Raw genomic sequence first — 20,165 nt, forward strand, 5'->3', positions numbered from 1 at the left:
TAATCCAGATGGAACAGGTCTTGCTGCTCCCCAACAAGCCCTGCCCGTCTCTGTCTGTGTGACTTCTGCTCTTACACTGCTCCCTTTGCCACCTGCTCCTACCTTCCTGTGGGTTCAGGCAAAGGCATATTGCGCCCATCCTGCCCAGATCCCTGCCACACAGAGGAGTCTCCTCCTTCCTCAGCGTCTCCCCAGTCCCTGGGCACTTCCTGCCTTACTTAACTGGGGCCACTGCTGGCTCACAGTAGCAGGAATCCCCTGAGGGTAGAGGCTACGTCGGGTCAGCTGTCTCTCCAGCGCATGGGACGTAATCTGGGAAATCACGTTGAAGCGTTAGACGGTGCCACGTTGTCAGTTACGTTTTTGTGGGCTCCTTCCTTGCCTTCCGTTCTGATCACGCCCCCTCCCCCACTAAAGGGTTTTCAATGTGTCTTTCTTTTCTGCAAGATGTGGACGAGTGCTCTCCCCCCTCTGAGCCCTGTGGGCCGGGGCACCTGTGTGTGAACTCCCCTGGAAGTTTCCGCTGTGAGTGCAAAGCCGGGTACTACTTCGACGGCATCAGCAGGACATGTGTGGGTATGTGTGTATCCCTGAGGGGGCGGCTGGCCAGGTGACATGAAGGAGAACCAGCCTGGGGTGCACCTGTAGTGACCGCGTGGTCTGCTCCTGACCTCTGACAGCCCTGAGTTCAGACAGTGCTGGAGAAGGGACCTGGATCGGGAGACCCACATTCTAGGTCCAGTCATGCAGCTCCTGGGGGGTGCTCCCCACCTGTAGAGCAGGTGCTCTGCTAGCCCCGAGACTCCAGCCCCCTGGACAGATGCCCCAGAGTCTTTGTGATTTCCCAGAGAGGCACTGTCCTGGAAGGAGCACGAGGCTTCCCCAGTGGGCAGAGAGGCAGGGTGGTCCCAGCGCCCCTGCTGACTTGCCGTGCATTTGGGACTGGTCACTGCACCTTTCCCCGGGAGAGGAGGGCGGAGGAGGTTGGGGACAGAGGTCGTGAGCTGCCAGGGAGGACAGGCAGCCCCGTCCAGGGAGAACTCTGCCTGAGCCGCCCGCCTGCTCCGTTTCAGACATCAACGAGTGCCGGCGGTACCCGGGGCGCCTGTGCGGCCACAAGTGCGAGAACACGCCCGGCTCCTACTACTGCAGCTGCACCCTGGGCTTCCGGCTCTCCTCCGACGGCCGCTCCTGTGAAGGTGAGGGCCGGCCGTGGGCAGGGATCAGGGCCGCTGGGCCTGCATCCACTCCCTTCCCCGAGCTGCCCGCTTCCCCGCCGCTGCCCCGGCAGGCCTGCTTGGGAACGACTCACTCGTGCCCCAACACGTATCAGATGACGTGTCAGCAGGGGCGATGCCTCTAAAAACGTGCTTGTCAGAGATGACGGCCCTCCCGGTTTCCCCTGGGTCTGGCGGGTGCAGATAACGCCTGTGCGCACGTGAGGCTGGACGAGTGGGATGTGGCTGAGAGTGCAGAATCTGAGGGCTTCTGACCCACCGCCGTCCTCACGTGACCCTGGGGGCTGGCTGAGCCTCACCAGCCTCAGTGTCCTCACGGGGGAAATGAGGTTGTTTATGCCAAAGAAGGGGGCTTCCCTGGCGGTTTGGTGGTAAAGAATCTGCCTGCCAATTCAGGAGATGTGGGTTCGATTCCTGGGTCAGGAAGATCCCCTGGAGAAGGGTATGGCTACCCACCCCAGTATTCTTGCCTGGAGAATCCCATGGACAGAGGAGCCTGGCGGGCTACCGTCCATGGGGACACAAGAGTCATGCCTGTCTTAGCCACTAAACAACAGCAATGCCAGAGGGAAGCAAAAGCTGGATACTTGTTTAAAGTGGTAAGACAGATTTTATTTACACACCTGCAATAGAGGAAAGAGAGTTTGGCATAAACTGGTCTCAACTCCACCAGGACAAAAAGTGCAAGCTTTCTATATGCTGAGGCCTGCTAAGGAGTAGCACTGAAGGATGGTGAGGTCAGGGGTCAGCGCAATTAGGCCAGCTGTGTCTGCTCCCTGGCTCTGACCCTCCTGCAGAGTGTGGGAGTTGGTGGGGGGGGCTCCCACTTCTTGACTGCATTTCAAAGGCTTGGTTCCCATGTCCTTAGAAGGACACTCCTGGATTGCAGAAGACACATCTCAAAGGGACAGAGGAAGGATTTAACAGCTGCAGGTTTTCTGAAGTAAATGCTTCTAAGAAAAAGGGAGGTCAGGGACTGCAGTCCGGCGTTGGCTGGAACACACAGGAAATTCTTTAGCAGCGTAGAGATTTCCCAGGCAGGCATTTCAAGGGTCATGGTCTTGGGCTTATGCTGATATTTGGTCAGGTCTCTGGTGGGATTCGACCAAGTCAAATTGGTGCCAAGAATAACACTGCCTCCCTCTGACGGGATGGACTAAGATGAGGTGAGAGCCCAGGGCCTGGCGCGTAGTAGGTGCTCCGTGGGTGTCACATCTTTACGGGAATTAGGTGAGCAGGTCAGCAGAGATCGAGGGCTTCTGACCACTCTCGGCAGTCCCTCACAAGCTCCCTTCCTTGCAGTACAGTGCCCAGGGGTGACCTGTAGAGCCAGCCTCCAGACACGGCAGGTCTTATAATTCTGGATTAAGATGGATGATCACAGATATGCCAGGACACACCCCGGTGTGTAATTCTCACCCTGAAGGATGGACAGTGTGAGGGGCTCCTGGGTCCCAGGCTTCCCCTGAGGTTCTGGGACTCGTCCCCAGGAACCAGACCCAACACACACATGTAATGTCAAGGAACCAGATTCATGCCTGGGGCGGGGGTTGGGGGGAGGGTCCCTCGGGCCTGGGTTCAGATCCCAGCTCTGTCACGGTTATGGTCTTGAGAGTCATCAGCATTTCTGGGCCCCAGGGTCCTCATCTGCAAAACAGGGCTAGTGAGACCCACCTAATAGCACTAGTAGGGGTCATGAGGATGAAATACGATGGAGCCTGTCCAGCGTTTCACAGTGCCCCATGTGAGAGGCCACGCTTGTGACATGGAGACTGCTGGCATCATTGGTATTATCATTTGTGGCTTGTGCTGTCCGTGGTGACTCCTTAATGACCGAATAGTAGATACTCATACCTGTTAGTGGATGATTTTGCCCAAAACCAGGGCCCGGCCAGCTTTGCTGCGTCATTCCGCCGAGCAGTTATAAAGCACCCCCTGCTCCAGGCGTGCAGCAAGAACATGGTTCCTGCCTTCAGGAAGTGTCTCTGGGATGTGATGAGACACCACACGGGGCAGAGGGGACCAAGCGCACAGGGGTCAAGTGACAGCCAGGCCAGGCGTGGCGGTGCTGCAGGGGTGAGAGGGGCTGAGGCACTAAAGGACATTCTCCCCTGCTCACCCCTCCTGCCCTGCTAAGAATTAGCAGTAAACAAAAATGAGAAGGGACTTCTGGGCCAGAGATTGGCAAAGTTGTTTTTTTTTTTTTTCCTAAAAGCCACACAGTAAATATTTTAGGCTTTGCCAGCCACGTCTTGATTGTGCCTCCTTAACTCTGCCATTATAGTGCACAGGCAGCCGTGGACTATGAGCGTGGCTGTGTGCCAATAAAACTTTATTTGCAAACACAAGTGGTGGGCCGGAAGTTTGCTGATCCCAGTTCTAGGCAAAGAGAACAGAGCAAGAGCCCCAGGGTTGGTGTGGCTTGAAGCAGGCAGTGGCAGGAGTGGGGAGATGCCAGATCCCCCAGCCTTGAGGGGCTGGAGTGGGAGCCTCTCTCCCTTAGGGAAACCTCGAGCAGGTCCCTGGCCGTACATGTGGTAGCCTCTGCCTCTGTGTGTGTGTTAACTCGAGGGAGGTCATGGCCCACGGACGTGGGAGAGAGGTCATGACCCACTCGACTAGGGACCAGGGACTCAGCTCTGAGCGGTAGCCTCGGGACCTTGTCTCTTTCAGACGTGAACGAGTGTAACAGCAACCCCTGCAGCCAGGAGTGTGCCAACGTCTACGGCTCCTACCAGTGTTACTGCCGGCGAGGCTACCAGCTCAGCGACGTGGACGGGGTCACCTGCGAAGGTGAGCGGGGAGAGGCCGCCTCTCTCCTGTCCCCCACTCCCCGCTCCTCCTGGCTGGCGAGTGGCCTGGGTTTCTTCCCTCTGAGATGTGTTTGGATGGACTTTGCCCATTATTGAGAGTGAGGTTTGTAAAGGAGGAAACCCACTCCCAGATTTTCTTTAGTGACATAAAGTGGAACAGAGGTGATGGCCATGGGTGCCGCCCGGACCTCGAGCAGGGCGGGGGTGGGGGAGGCGGGGCCGAGGAGTCACACCCCTGGCTCGACCCTCTGCCTCTGGCCTTTCAGAAGCCCCTCACCGGGCCTGGGCCACCCTCCTCTGTAACATCCGGGTTCATCCTGCACTTACCCGGTGGTCGGAGGATGAAACCAAATGATGATTCAAGTGCACTTCATACATGCCTGGCACAATGTTGGTGCTCAGAAGGCAACTGTTTGTAAGGTTATACCTATTTTTATTATATAAAGTGTGTCTGTTATTGGCACGTTTATAATCATCGGCATCAGGATGGAGCCGGCAGGGTACCTCTGTGTGTGCCATTACGAAGCCCTTGGCTCTGCTTTGTTCCCCAGTCTCCCTCTCCCCACCCTGCAAACTTCACACAAGAACTTGCTCTGTGGCCCCAGGCTAGGCCTTTTCCCTCTCTGGGACTCAGCGAGCCCTTCTGGCGGGATGGCCTCGGAGGCCGCCCCGGCCCTGGCACTTTGAGACCCCGCTGTGTCCTGCTCGCCCTCGGGGCTGACTTCCAGGTCACAGATCAGCCCACTGGGGGCTGTAGCCCAGCCGGGAGGGGTCCGCACGGTGCTGAGGGTGGGCTTTGCCGTCACAGACATCGACGAGTGCGCCCTGCCCACGGGGGGCCACATCTGCTCCTACCGCTGCATCAACATCCCTGGGAGCTTCCAGTGCAGCTGCCCCCCGACCGGCTACCGGCTGGCCCCCAACGGTCGCAACTGCCAAGGTGAGCAGGGCGGGTCCCGGGGTCTCCCAGGCCGTCCCGCGGCTCTGCAGGGCGGGGGGGACTGAGGCTCCGCAGCCACAGCACAGGTGGGGTGCGTTTAGTGGGGACGACTGTATCTGGGTGTGTCCTCGCCCCACGGGCACCCTGGTCTCCCACGCTCGGGCACGCTTATCCACCGGGGGTTCTGAGTCCTCCTGTTCTGCCCCGGGCAGCCCCCGGGGGGCCAGAAGTGGGGCTGACAGCCTTTAAAAGGAAGACGTCCAGCATCAAGGAAGCAGGCCTTCAATACCCAGAAGACCCCACAGCTTAGCACTGCTGTTTAGTCTCTCATTCAGTCACTCGACATACCCAGGCCCTGCCAGGTGTTAAGGGCAAAGCAGTGAGCCAGTGGTGCAGGCCTCTGTCCCCGGGTGCTGGTCTCCACTTGGCAGGGGGATGGACCTGGTCAGGGTGTGTCCCCACCCTGAGCTCTCTGTATCGAAGGCCTTTATGGCCAGGGTTCCTGCGGGGCCCAGGGATCAGCTAAATGAAAGGTGAGTGGCCTGCATCCTATCCTCGGCTCCCAGTTCTAAGAACACTCCAGGGGTCACTGCGTCACTGTCTCTTGGGTTACTGAAAGGGGAGCTGAGGAGATATTTGTGAATGAGCAACCCCGGAACGGGCGTGCTGGCCTTACCCTCGGCAATGGCTGCAGTAGCTGGATCAGAGGCTGGGACTGTCCAGCCCCTGCAGCGAGCCTCCTACAGGGCTTGGAGGCTCTGGGGGCCGGGGTTCTGCAGATGTCCTTTCTGGTCATGAAGGGGGTTTGCACACTGTGATCAAAGGCGGCAGGAGCTGCGGCGTTTCCTGGGAGGGACTGCTCGGCTGTCCAGAGCTCCAGATGGAAGTCGCTCTGTTTTCACATTTCTGAAGGAGCAGATGACCTGGCCAGGCGCCCTCACCGCAGCCTGGGGTCCTGCCAGACACAGCGAAAACACATTCCTGAGCCTCTCTCGGGCTTTGAGACTGGGGACCGCTGTTTTTGCTACCAATGGTCAGGATTTGGCACCTCTTCACAGATGCCTCAGGGCTTCCCAGGTGGCGCTAGTGGTAAAGAACCTGTCTGCCAGTGCAAGAGATAAAAGAGACGTGGGTTTGATCCCTGGGGTGGGAAGACCCCCTGGAGGAGGGCATGGCAACCCACTCCAGTATTCTTGCCTGCACAATCCCCATGGACAAAGGAGCTTGGAGGGCTACAGTCCATGGGGTCACAGAGAGTCAGACCCGACTGAAATGACTTAGCACGCACCCATGCAACCTCTGGCATGGTGGCGCCCCCTGAACTCACCGTTTGGCTGCTCCGGACAGCTGTGGGGTGGGGGACGACTCCCCATGTCCAGGTGACCTCCTGATGTGCCCCAGGCCTGGTTCTGGTCCAACCCAGACAGTCACTGACTTTGGAAACTGGGCACAGCGTAGACTCCCTTTCTGCCTCAATTTCCTCATCTGTAACGTGGGGCTGGTGGCTTCTGCCCATTCCCTCCTCAGACGTTAGAAGTGGCACGCGAGGTAAGACTGATGCACCTCGAGAGCCTTGGAGAGGTGCTGGCTGCCTGGGTTCAAAGCTCAGCTCCCCCACTTACCACATGTGTGGCCTTAAACCAGTCACTTAAGCCCACGAGCTCCTCCTAAAATGAGGGTAATAACCAGTACATGCCTCATTTAATTATAATGAGAAGTGTTTCCTGCCAAACACTTCAAGGGCCATCATTTAGAGGTTGCTGTTGTTATTATGCTCACTCCAGGGATCATGAATAGTAGGTAAATTAGATATAAATCTCCTATAAACAAAAGGGCTGGCACAGGGCTGTGCTCCGGAGAGCAGCCAACGGAGGGCAAGGATGGCCCGATCCCCCAGACTCTGGGCACCCCCATCTGGGCCGGGGATGGTGTGGGGGGCCTCAGCCTTCACCATGCCGCCTTGGGGTCTCCTGCAGACATCGATGAGTGTGTGACCGGCATCCACAACTGCTCCATCAACGAGACCTGCTTCAACATCCAGGGCAGCTTCCGCTGCCTGGCCTTCGAGTGTCCCGAGAACTACCGCCGCTCCACAGACGCGTAAGTCCCTCGGGCCCCTTGGTCGTCTGTCTGTGTCGGCCTTCCTGGGGGCTGGGCTCCCGGCCTGTACGAGTCGGAAGTGGGTATTCATGAGCTGTGTCCTCCAACGTGGGTCTTGGGAAACTCAAGGATCCCCGGTTCTCAGGCGCCTAAATGCCAGCAAGACTGGTCGCAGAAAGCGAAGGAAATTGGCCTCAAACGGGCTGAAGGTCGGCGGGCCTCCTCACTGACCTGCCTGCACATGGAGCCAGGCAGAAACCTGGCCTCTGCTCCCTGGGGTGGAGCCTTGGTCAAGGGACAGCTCTTTGGACCTCAGTGTCCACCTCTGTGGGTTACAGGAGGCAGAGCGTGCCAACTCAGATGGAGATAGCAATGACTCCGGGTGGGCCGCACCTGAAAACCACATTCTGTTCCGCCCAGCGATGGTGTGGGAACAGCTCAGAAGGTTCTGGGTTCTCAGCTTGAAGCTGTGTGTCCATGTGTCACTGTAAGCTCACTGACTCTCAGGCTACCCGATGTTTGCTGGGGTGTCTAGAAACCCCGTTCCTCAGGGAGCAGTGAGGAACCTCTGGTCTCGCCATACATGATCCCAGCTCTTGTTTTGTTGGGTGGGTCTTCTTTCTTGCCCCCAGAGATCGTTTCAGGGAAAGCTCCTCAGTGGGAGCCCATCTTAGGAGCGTGGACGCGGGATCCCTTCCCTCCTGCCCTGGGCAGTGCCAGCACCCAGCCATGCTGCCTGCCCTGGGCAGTGCCAGCACCCAGCCTCGCTGCCTGGGAGACCCGGCCTCTTGACCTTGACCCTGCTCCTCCCGCCAAGGGTCGGGGCCATCTGGAGCAAAGGTCCCAGGCTCTGGCGTGTACTTGTTCTGGCCAAAAGCTAGAGCAGGAGATGCTCAGATGGCCCCAGTGTTCTTCGCAGCATCGGGGATGTTCATCCTCTGGCCTCGCCCACCCCCCACCCTGTTTCCCTGGCAGGCATTCTTGTGGGTAGGGAAAAGCCACCCCAGGGCTGGGTTTGCCAGCACTCAGCATTCCGAGAGCCGGGGGCTTATACAACAGCTTACAGGCAGTGCGAGTGCTCCTGAGCTGGGAAGAACGATCGTGTCCTTGATTTGAGGCTGAGCTGCTCCTGTCTGTCTGTCCATGCTCCCTCACTCCCTCCGAGGCCCTTGTCTGTGTCTGGGTTAGAGGATTCTGGAAGATGGGCTGGTTGCTGTTGACCTCAGACTCAGGTGCGGTCATGAAGGCAAACGGGGAGGAGGAGGCTGCCCTGCGCGGGGTCTTCACGCCTCCGACGCAGGGGGTGGGCAGGCTGGCATCGTGTGCCGAGACTGGCTGCGGTTGGCTCCCCTCCCCGGTCCTTACACTGATGGGTGCTGCGGCTGGGGAAGGGCCTTTACTTGTTCGGGGAGTGTTCACCGTGAGCCTACTGTGTGCGGGCACCTGGGCAGACAGTGGGCCCGCAAAGGCCCCTGGGCCCTACTCTGAGCCCAGGAGGAGCCCATGCGAAAGCAGCCGTGGGCAGAGTGCAGGAGTGCTCTCATCAAGGAGGGCTCTCCGCCGGCAGGAGTGGGGGGCACAGAAGGCAGGGGTACCTAGAGTTGGTGATGCCGGAATGAAGCGGGGAGGAGTCGGGCAGAGAGGGAGGGAGTGGAGGGTGGGATGGGCATGGGGTGTAGACCTGCATTAAAGGGCAACAGAGGAGTTCCGGCCAGGAAATAGGGTGCCCAGCAAGGAACCACGCCTGCTGACTGAGGCATTGATGCTCCAGGGCGTGGTCTGTCCCCATCCTTTGGGTTCATCGCCCTGCCTCCTGGGGGATGATAAAGAGGGAGCACCGTCATTGTCTGTCTGTATTAGGCGCAGGAAGTAGGCTCCGTCCACGATCAAGGTTGGGGAGGGGTTGGGGCTCCAAGCAGCCCCTCCAGGAAAGACTGTGGCCCCATTGAGCACATGCTGCTCGCGAGCGCCACCAAGCAGCTGGAGCAGAGGCTGGGAGGCGGGTGGGGCTGGGAAAGTTGTGTCCCCTGCCCTGAGGGTGCGATGGGCTGTGCTCCCTTCACTGTTCTCAAGCCTCATGGAGATGCTATGGCATTCTGGAGCTATCTGGCTTTGGTGTCAGCCTCGCTTAGGTTTGCCTCCCGAATTCAGTCCATTCCAGGTCCCCTTTATAGTCAGCAGGTCCCGTGAACTTCTTGCTGAAAAGGGAGCAGTGGTGTCATCCTCTGGGTTCCTGTTGGGTGACTGTGATTATGGGAGCAGAGCCGCTTCCATATGGCTCGCTCTGGGTTCAGCCTGGGGGGCTGCGGGTAAGGTTCCCCCAGGCACATTTTACTGCCAGTATTTATGGATGGAAGGAAGGCGGACGGTGACCCTGGTGTCCGGTTGAGGACAAAGCCTGGGAGGCTGCCTGGAGGAGGAAGGAACCAGGCCTGGGACTCCCGTCCTGCCTTCCAGGCCTGGCTCTCCTGTTCCTTGGTCCCGTGATCTGGGGTCTTGGTCACCCTGGGGCCCATTTTCCCCTGTAACACGTGCTGACAATACCTGCTTGTCAGCGCCTTGAGGATTAATGGTAACGCTCCGGGTGCCCGGCCCAGGGGGATGATAAAGAGGCAGCACCATCACTGTCTGTATTAGGCGCAGAGTGGTGGTAAGGAAGATGGCCACAAGCCACCCCGTTCTCCTCCTCAGAATCCAGACGTTCCTCAGAGCGACTGCAGCTGTGGCTCCATGGCTGACTGTGTGCCTGTGGGCTGACTGTGACCGGCCAGGTCTAGGGTCGCTCAGTCCTCAGACAGGAAGACGAAACTCGGCTCCTGAAGGGCTGTTGAGGAATCGTGGGCCAGCCAGGAGCCCAGCGCTGGGCGCAGGAAGTGGGGGCCGGGCCTGGAATCCTCGGTTGACAGGCCTTGGGGGGTGGGGGTCTCGTTTTGGTTGCCTTGTCACATATGGGGGGGCTGTTTCTCTGGGACCACGGGAGCCCCGATAGCTTAGGGCCACTGACACGTCGTGTAGATGTGGGCAGGACGCAGGCCAGAGCGCCAGGTGAGGCGGAGCTGAGCCTCTCAGCCCTGCGGACTCCTCAGACTGGAGCTTTCTGTTTCACGGCCCTTTTCCTTTTCTGCAAAAACTCTCTTAAGAATTTATCTGAGCTTCAGAAAGCGATTTGTACAAGTTAAAAGTGCTGTATTAGAAAGGACCAGGGAAACAGCACTTCCGTGGTTTAACATTCAGGGAGCCTTGACCGGCAAGATTTGAGTCTCTCTCTCTGTTGCTGGGCCTCAGCCTTCTCTCTGTCTCTCCACAAACAGCCTCCTTCTGGCCAGTTTCCCTGGTGGCCGAAGGGCGGTAACTGGAGCGTGACCCAGCAGGCCGGGCCACAAACCACAGGTCTGGGCCCCAAGGACTGACCAGGCTGTTAAGATCCTGACCACGCAGTTCCCTCCTCCCCACAGCAGGGATATTCAGTGTCCCTGAGCCTGGGGTGGGACCGAAAACATCCTCTCTACCCCCTCGGTGGGGCAGACCCCGAGACCCGGGCTCTCAGAAGCCAGGGCCAGAGGGAGGCTGGCGGCCTTAGTTGGCACAGCTCCTGGCCCCAGGGTGTAACCCTGGTGGACGGAGTGGGTGGAACCCTGCCCTGGCTAGTTCCTGGAGCTTGTGTCCAGAACGACAGGAACTGCTGGTGGGGATGGCTGCGAGCTTCAGGCGGCCACAGCAGCCATACCTCCCGGGAGAAGGTGCTGGCCTTGAGGACCTTTCTTCTCTGGCGTGTGGTGACTTCCAATAATTGCATTTTCGTGGAACTTGGGGTGTCCTGAGCAAAGTCATTGAACCGAAAACTTGGGGCATGTTGTGCTCTCACACGGGTCGAGATGGAAACAGAAGTGGGTGGTCCCCAGGTTCTGGGCCTCCTCTGCTCTGTAATAGAGGCGGTGGCGGCAGCCCCTCCTCCATCCAGACACACCCGCTAACAAAGACTTCAGTGCCACCCCCCACCCCCCCACCCCCCCCCAGCCATCTGACAGGCAGTTTGCCAGAGGCAGTAAGTTACACTTTCTGGGATGTTTGTAGTAAGTATGGGGTAGAGCAGAGTGGAATCATTGAAGTTGCAACTGACCAGGAAAATCAGGGCCGAATTTACTTGTGCGCATGTATTAATATAAAGCATGTAGTGAGTGTCAAGCTGATGCTGGGTACTGGAGATGAAGCCAAAGAGCCATGGGAATGGAATGGTCTGGAAGGAGCTGGGCCCAGAAATGCCCAGAGGGAGGAAGGGCTTGGGTGCTCTGTGGGGTTGGGGGTGTGGAGACCATCAGGGAGGAAGCAGTGTTCTGCTCTCTGGTGTGATGTCTGTGGGGGCGATACCAGAACTTCACACACACTTCACGTTCCCTGCCTTCCACACATGCCGTGTTAATCATTTGGCGAATGAAAACCCTGGGAGACGTGGGAAAATTTAATACATGTGATGGAGACTCTAGCACCACCTGCTGGCCAGACCCACCAGACCCTTCCTGAAGTGGGGGTGTGTGTGTGTGTGTGTGTGTGTGTGTACATACAGCCTTTGAAGTGTGGTGGAGACTCTAGCACCACCTGCTGGCCAGATCCACCAGACCCTTCCTGAAGCAGGGGTGTGTGTGTGTGTGTGTGTGTGTGTGTGTGTGTGTGTTTGTGAACACATAGCCTTTGAAGTGAGGGCTTCCCAGAGCAGCTGTGTGTGTGTGTGTGTACACATAGCCTTTGAAGTGAGGGCTTCCCAGATAGCTCAGTGATAAAGAATCCAGCTGCCAGCGCAGGAAACACAAGAGATATGGGTTCAATCCTTAGTCAGGAAGATCTACTAGTGTAGGAAATCGCAACCGGCTCCCGTATCCTTGTCTGGGAAATCCCATGGACAGAGGAGCCTGGCGGGCTCCAGTCCATGGGGTCACAAAGAGTCGGGCATGACTGAGCGACTGAGCCAGTACAGGCCAATACAGGCCAACTTTGCCTGCCATTTAGTAGACTGGAGACATGGACAAGTTACATGTCCTCACTGAGCTTTGGTCTTCCTGTTAGTAAAACAAGAATCATGTGGGACAGCGAGGGGAGCTTGGGGAAAGAGAAACTCTGACTTACCCAGCATGAGACCAGGCACGTTCCTTGGTTTTTCCAGTCACCTGGCGCACCGCCTTTTGGCCTGGACCAGGGTGTCTGTCGGGGTGGGCTGCCCTCAGCAGTACCCACGCCTGCTTTCTTTGCCACTGCTCTCCCTCTGCCTGTCAGCCACCTCCCTTACAAAACCTTCATCTCCAGTGTTCCTGAATTTCACATGCCTTTACTAGCATGGAGCTCATTCCTGAGCTCATTTCTAAGAGCTGAAAATGGTAAACAGCCAAGTAAATGAAAGGATTCCAATGAGTGAGTTCTGATAAAGAGCCTGGACATAGGGTGTAAAAAGAGACAGTGCTTGCTAACAATAAACGCCAAGTGTTAAATAAGTTCTAGTCACCCAACACGAGGCATGGAAACTGAAAAGCTGAAATGGAGGCATGATGGAAGACAAGGACAGTAGCAGATGCTCCCAACTGGAGAATCCAAGCACAGTTAAGATGGCGAGACTTCCTGGGACATGCTCTGTCAGGTCCTGTGGGGCTCAGCACCTTGGCTCTGCTCCTAAGGCAGCTGCCTTCCTATTGTGGTGGAGTTCAAGAGGCAGAAGATAGGCCTGTTCTTATCATCTCACAGAAGGTTAGAACCTGTCCCCTTCCTGTCACAGGAAGTTAGAATCTGTCTGTATTCTGGCAAAGGAAGTTAAAACCTATCCTCATAATCCTGTCACAGGAGTTTAGGAGCAGTAAATATTCTCTCACAGGAAGTTAGGATCTGTCTCCATCGTGTCACAGGAAGTTAGGACTTATCTCTGTCCTGTCACAGGAAGTTAGGACGTGTCTCCATCCTATCACAGGAAGTTAGGACCTGTCTGCATCCTGTCACAGGAAGTTAGGACCTGTCTCTATTGTGTCACAGGAAGTTAGGACATATCTCTGTCCTGTCACAGGAAGTTAGGACGTGTCTCCATCCTATCACAGGAAGTTAGGACCTGTCTGCATCCTGTCACAGGAAGGTAGGACCTGTCTGCATCCTGTCACAGGAAGGTAGGACCTGTCGCAGGAAGTCAGGATGTGTTTCCATCGTGTCACAGGAAGTTAGGACCTGTCACAGGAAGTTAGGACATGTCTCCATCCTGTCACAGGAAGTTAAAACCGCTCCTCATATTGTCACAGAAAGTTAGGACCTGTCTCCATCTTGACCCAGGAAGTTAGAACCTGTCACAGGAAGTTAGGACCTGTCTGCATCCTGTCACAGGAAGTTAGGACCTGTCTCCATAGTGTCACAGGAAGTTAGGACATATCTCTGTCCTGTCGCAGGAAGTTAGGACGTGTCTCCATCCTGTCACAGGAAGTTAGGATGTGTTTCCATCCTGTCACAGGAAGTTAGGATGTGTTTCCATCCTGTCACAGGAAGTTAGGACCTATCTGCATCCTGTCACAGGAAGGTAGGACCTGTCACAAGAGTCACAGGAAGTTAGGACGTGTCTCCATCCTGTCACAGGAAGTTAAAACCGCTCCTTATATTGTCACAGAAAGTTAGGACCTGTCTCCATCTTGACCCAGGAAGTTAGAACCTGTCACAGGAAGTTAGGACCTGTCTGCATCCTGTCACAGGAAGTCAGGATGTGTTTCCATCGTGTCACAAGAAGTTAGGACCTGTCACAAGAAGTTAGCACCTGTCACAGGAAGTTAGGACGTGTCTCCATCCTGTCACAGGAAGTTAAAACCGCTCCTCATATTGTCACAGAAAGTTAGGACCTGTCTCCATCTTGACCCAGGAAGTTAGAACCTGTCACAAGAAGTTAGGACCTGTCTGCATCCTGTCACAGGAAGTCAGGATGTGTTTCCATCGTGTCACAGGAAGTTAGGACATGTCTCCATCCTGTCACAGGAAGTTAAAACCGCTCCTCATATTGTCACAGAAAGTTAGGACCTGAACCTGTCATAGGAAGTTAGGACCTGTCTGCATCCTGTCACAGGAAGTTAGGACCTGTCACAGGAGGTCAGGATGTGTTTCCATCCTGTCACAGGAAGTTAAAACTGCTCCTCATATTGTCACAGAAAGTTAGGACCTGTCTCCTTTGTGTCACAGGAAGTTAGGACCTGTCACAGAAAGTTAGGACCTGTCTCCATCTTGACCCAGGAAGTTAGAACTTGTCTCCATCTCTGCCCCAAGACTTGGCTGGTCCTGTGAATACAGACAGGGAACTGGGCCTAGAGTACAAAGCTTTAGTAAGGAAACACAGGAAAATACTTGACTGAGCACAAATCTAGCTTCCTTACACACTCTGTGACTTCGAAAAAGCCACTGATTCTTTCAACCTCAGTTTCCTCATCTGAAAAATGGCCCTCAATGCCCCCTCACAGTGTGGGTGTGATCACTCTAGCAAAGGCATGCTGACGAATAGCCAAACGCTCTGTAAATGGCGGCAGCCATGTTTGCTGGCCTGGAGAGCCGCCCAGTGTCGCCCTGACCACTGTCTGGGCGAGGAGCTGGGAGCCTGGACGACACTCAGAGGGCAGGGTGTGCCTGGTGAGGACAGCCTGGGGTGGGGTCTGCCGGTGAGAGAGGGACACCCCTTGCTCCAGGCACAACCCTGGCCCCAGCCACCCAGCGCCCCCGAGGGTGTTGGAAGAGGCTAGTGCCTGAGGCAGCGGCTGGAGGTCCCCGGCACCTCCCACAGGTGAGTGAGGGGTGCTCTTCTCGTTGGCTGATTGGCCAGAGGGGCGGCGGGAGGCCCCGCCCAGCAGGCCCCCCGCTTACCCCGCCCCACGCTCTGTTGTTTCTCCGCTTGCTGAATGGGCCCTAACCCTCTCCTTGTCTCTCTGTCCACTTTTCTTGCAGCCGCTGCGAGCGCTTGCCTTGCCATGAGAATCAGGAGTGCCCCAAGCTGCCTCTGAGAATAACCCACTACCACCTCTCTTTCCCCACCAACATCCAAGTGCCCGCCGTGGTCTTCCGCATGGGCCCCTCCAATGTCGTCCCCGGGGACAGCATGCAGCTGGCCATCACCGGCGGCAACGAGGAGGGCTTTTTCACCACCCAGAAGGTGAACCACCACAGAGGGGTGGTGGCCCTCACCAAGCCCGTCCCCGAGCCCAGGGACATGCTCCTGACCGTCAGGATGGACCTCTCCCGCCACGGCACCGTCAGCTCCTTTGTGGCCAAGCTTTACATCTTTGTATCTGCAGAGCTCTGAGCACGCGCTTTGGGCCGTTGAGGGGCCCCCCTTGTTGCTTTCCCCACCCTCCCCTCCGGGATGCCAATAAAGGCTCAGCGGGCAATGCCACACAGCATGGCTGGCGTGCCTTGGTTTTATTTGGCGCGGTCGGGAGTGTCTGTGCTGCTTGTTCCTGGTGGGGAAGGGGGAGCCCAGCACTGCCTGGCGCCCCCAAGGGTGGCCAAGGAGTGTTTTCAGTGAGGGGTCTGCGTCCAGGAGCCCCTGAGAGTGGGAGTCACAGTCCATACCGCCAGGGCGCCCCAGGCCAGGGCAGAGCGAGGTCAGATGTTTCATCTGAGATGATTCTTTGTCCCCTACTTGTGCTGAGCCCAGAGGACGAGGTGACGGAGGCCCCTAGGGATGGCTGAGCTCCATCCCCTCTCACTTCACAGATGTGGAAACTGAGGCCCAGAGAAGGGGAGGGGCTTGACCAAGGTGACGTGGCCTATGTGTGGTGGAAGGCAGTCTAGGACCCAGGTCTTCTGGTCCCAGCCTGGTTTCCTTGCTGTATTGCCAGGAGCTGAGCCTTTAACTGAGACCATAAAAGCTCCATCTTGGGACTCAAACCTCCCATTCTGTCTTGATGAGAAGCCCAAACTTGTGGAAGAACACTGAATGTGATCACGGCATCTTACATGCAGCCCTTACCTAAGGGAGGTCGGTTCCCTCCACAGAGGACCCCAGCTTTGTACCAGGAGGAGGCAAAGGGAGCCTGATGAATGTGTCGCTCATGGGCCCCCCTCAGTAAGCCCTGGGCCTTCCTGTGCGCTACTTCCCATCCTGTGGGGCAGGCGTGTCATCCCAGAGAGACTCGGGGAGGGGCGGGTGAGCGATGTGCGCAGGGTCACACAGTTGATCTTCGAACCTTGGTTTGCTGACGGCACAGCTCTGACTGTTCCGTTCCGTCACGACACCGCCAACATGAACCTCGATGGGCCTGCCTCTCTTCGAAGATCTCTTCCACCGTGATCCCAGCCAAGCCCCCAGTGTGCCTCTCAAGGCACGGCATCATGTATTCCTGGCATCCACCTGCAGCCTGACCTCAAATTGTTCTCCCTTGCCTTGCTTCCCTTGAACCACACTGTTGGGTTCTCTGCTGCCACAGGCCCTTTGCACATGCGTTTGCACCCTTGACCATTCAGTTGTTGGCTGAACCGCAGTCACTGTGCCCCTGTCGCCACGGGGCCTCCCTGGACACCCTTGGGTCATGTTTCCCCTGTCAGTCTTTCCCCTAACTCCGCCTCTGTGATGCTCCTCATAGTTTGCAGGCCTCTTGTCTGTGTTTCACTTTTGTCCCCCACCACCCAGAAGGCTCCGGGGAGTCAGGGAGCAAGTCTGTCTCGTTCAGGGCCGTGTCCCTAAGCTCCTGGCGAGGCCTAGCATGCCGTAGGTCCTCTGCTTCTGTCTGCTGAGGGAATGGATGACTTCCTGCCAATGTCGCTTTGCATGTCTAGCATTTCTGTGGCTGCTGATGCTGTTTTCAAGTAGGAACGTGAAGGGGAGGCAGAATGTCAAGAGGAATCAAGTGAAGGATACTGGAGGGGCCTAAGGTCTTTCCTACAAGGGCCTGGAAGAAGATGGGGAAGGGATCCACTTTACTATCTAGTGGAGAGGACAGGTATACAGTTAACACGGTGCTCTGTGCCCTGTGACAGAGGCAGCAGGTAACTTGCCACAGGAGCATACACATGGTCCTAGCCACTTGCCTCCAAACCCCTGCTGTCTCCTAGACCCCTCTCTGAGCACCTCTGGTCTGGACCAGCTTGCGATCTCCCAAGCTGAAGCCAGAGGACCTCTCTGAAGGACCAGTCTGGTTGTGTCCCTCCCCTCTTTAGAACCTTCTATGACTAGCAGACGAAGCCCAACTCCCTTGGAATGGCACCTGAGACCGTGCCTGCTCCAGCCACTGCCCACCTTTTCAGCCACGTGTCCCCCCTGTTCCCCACTCTGGCTGACCCCCTGCTAGTGACCAGTGTTCTAGTTACGCAGAACTCCTGCCCTTCTCTACACTCGCTTTCTCCAGGCCATAGCACGCGCCATGCCTTCCTCCTGCAAATGGCCATTCTCCCTGAAGACGTATCTTAAAGGTCACCTTGTTGGTGAAGGCTTTTCTTAATCTGAGCTTTTCCAGAGCCAGGTGGACTCCATCAGAGCAGTTACCCTGGCATCTTGTTCTTTTTTTAAATACTTTTAAATGGTGCTATCAATTCCTTTATTTTTGGCCACGCCACGAAGCATGTAGGATCTTAGTGCCCCAACCAGGGATCGAGCCCATGCCCCCCACAGTGGAAGCGCAGAAAGTGCGAGTCTTCGCCGCTGGACCACCAGGGAAGTCCTTGTTTCTGTTACTTTTTATCATCACCTTTTTAAAGGCAGAGATCGTGTCTGTGTTCTCTACACTTTTCAGAATGTCTGGCCTGTAGAAGGAGCTCAGTAAACATCTGAATAAACATGGATGGATGGATGGATGGATAGTATTTTCAAGGCTTAGTTCAGATACCACCTCTTCTGTGAAATCAACAAGACACAGCAGGGATTCGTCATTGTATTCAGTTACTCTTTCATCTGGGGGCTTCCCTGGTGGCTCAGCTGGTGAAGAATCCACCTGCAATGCAGGAGACCCCTGTTCAATTCCTGGGTCAGGAAGATCCGCTGGAGGAGAGATAGGGTACCCACTCCAGTATTCTTGGGCTTCCCTGGTGGCTCAGCTGGTAAAGAATCCCCCCACAATGCAGGAGACCCCGGTTTGATTCCTAGGTTGGGAAGATTGGCTGGAGAAGGGAAAGGCTCCCTACTCCAGTATCCTGGCCTGGAGAATTCCATGGACTGTGTAGTCCATGGGGTTGCAAAGAGCCGGACACAACTGAGTGACTTTCACTGTTCTTTCATCATGGTCCTGCTTATTGAGGCTGGGGGAGCTTTTTGCCCTTGGGAGTGTTAAGATGTGGCGGGATTCTTGGGGGCTTTAGAAGCCTTTCAGCAGCCTTACAAGGCTTTCCAGAATCCCTCTACATTCCCACTGGCTGTTCAGCTTTTCTTGCACTTTGCCTTGTTTGTGGGACTTCCTGCCTCTTGAGGTGGCCTGCTCCATCCGAGAACACCTCTGATGTGTCTGCGCGTGTACCTGCATGCACTCATGGGGATGGCGGTATCTGGATTACCTGGCCGCTCACCTCTCTGCAGTCCCTGGAGGCTACTTAGCGGTATCAGCCTGCTGAGATCACGCAGTGCAGGAAAAACAAACCAACCCACCCAACCAACCGAACGAAACTCAAGAGTTCAAGAGCCCTCGTTGCCATTTACTGGTTCTGTGACCTCGGATAAGTCACTTGCCTTTCAGAGCTTCGAGGCCCACTTCCTGAACTGTTTTGGAAATGACATGAAGTTACTTAACCCAAGGCAGCATCTGGCTGTGGTAGGCAGTTAATGAGTGTTGGTGCCTCCATTCATTGGAAGGTACTCAAGTGTTCATTTGGATGTTGATTTAAATGGAGAATGAAAGTTCGGAGGGTTTGCAGAGCTGCCATCACTTCCAACTCTTGGACCTGTGTGGGCAGTTTTGGGGCTTTTTGGCAGCACCACCTGGCTTGTGGGATCTTAGTTCCACCGGGACTTAGTTCCACCAAAGACCTGAGCCCTTGGCAGTAAAAGCACAGCATTCTAACCACTGGGCATCCAGGGAAGTCCCATGTTTGTGCACTTTTAAACCAAGCTCCCAAAGGTGGTGGTGGTGGTGGTGTTCAGTCCCTAAAGTCATGTCTGACTTTTGCGACACAATGGACTATAGCCTGCCTGGCTTCTCTGTCAATGGGATTTCCCTGGCAAGAATATTGGAGTGGGCAGCCATTTCCTTCTCCAGGGGATCTTCCTGACTCAGGGATCAAACCCAGGTCTCCTGCATTGCAGGCAGATTCTTTACCAACTGAGCCACCAGGAAGCCCAAAGGTGAAGGATGATAATTATGATGATCATATAATGATAAAATAGTTAACAACTATCACAGCTAACACCTAGGCAGTGCCTTCTGTGGGCCAAGCAATTAACTAACCCTCATGGAGCCTTGGGAGAAGGCAATGGCACCCCACGCCAGTACTCTTGCCTGGAAAATCCCATGGACGGAGGAGCCTGGTGGGCTGCAGTCCATGGGGTCTCTAAGAGTTGAACGACTGAGTGACTTCACTTTCACTTTTCACTTTCATGCATTGGAGAAGGAAATGGCAACCCACTCCAGTGTTCTTGCCTGGAGAATCCCAGGGACGGGGGAGCCTGGTGGGCTGCCATCTCTGGGGTTGCACAGAGTTGGACATGACTGAAGCGACTTAGCAGCAGCAGCATGGAGCCTTTGAGGAAAGTGCTGTTATGATCCTTATTTCACAATGAAGACATGGAGGGAGAGAGAGGTTGAGTAACGTGCCCGAAGTCCCAGCGCTGATATAAGGTGGGGCGGGATTCCGACCCAGGCAGCCTGGCTCCGGAGTCTGTTCTCAGACACCCAGCCCCATGCTGAAGGGGGCCGGATTGCTGGGATCGCTCAGTGCCCATCAGCTTGTTACTCTAGCCTGCTCTCAGAAAGCCCTCATACCAGCCCAGTTCTAAAATTCTCAAGTGAAAGACAGAGTGTTTTCCTGGCTGAGGAAGGAGACCGTGTGGCGAAGAGGGAAGAGCTGTGAGGAGTCCAGGAAGTGACGTGTGCCGACTGTCCAGCACAGACGTCTGCGAGGACGTTGCAGCATAGTTTTGGAAGTTCTCTGGATCCT

At 56.0% G+C, this 20,165-nt stretch overlaps 1 protein-coding gene across 2 annotated transcripts in view; it reads left to right on the forward strand.

The window, feature by feature from the left end:
- FBLN1 (fibulin 1) overlaps positions 1-20,165 on the forward strand; it is an 80,249-nt gene that overhangs the window by 33,783 nt on the left and 26,301 nt on the right. The window contains exons 10-15 of one of the 2 annotated variants that reach the window (XM_019961962.2): positions 448-576; positions 1,074-1,199; positions 3,912-4,031; positions 4,860-4,991; positions 6,968-7,091; positions 15,033-15,484. In XM_019961962.2, coding sequence (XP_019817521.2) covers positions 448-576; positions 1,074-1,199; positions 3,912-4,031; positions 4,860-4,991; positions 6,968-7,091; positions 15,033-15,387 — 986 coding nt within the window. In that variant the 3' untranslated portion in view covers positions 15,388-15,484. Of the gene's footprint in view, positions 1-447; positions 577-1,073; positions 1,200-3,911; positions 4,032-4,859; positions 4,992-6,967; positions 7,092-15,032; positions 15,485-20,165 lie in introns of those variants that run through there. The other variant, XM_019961961.2, reaches the window with a different exon arrangement.

This window comes from Bos indicus, chromosome 5 (assembly GCF_029378745.1).
Source record: "Bos indicus isolate NIAB-ARS_2022 breed Sahiwal x Tharparkar chromosome 5, NIAB-ARS_B.indTharparkar_mat_pri_1.0, whole genome shotgun sequence".
NCBI lineage: Eukaryota > Metazoa > Chordata > Mammalia > Artiodactyla > Bovidae > Bos > Bos indicus.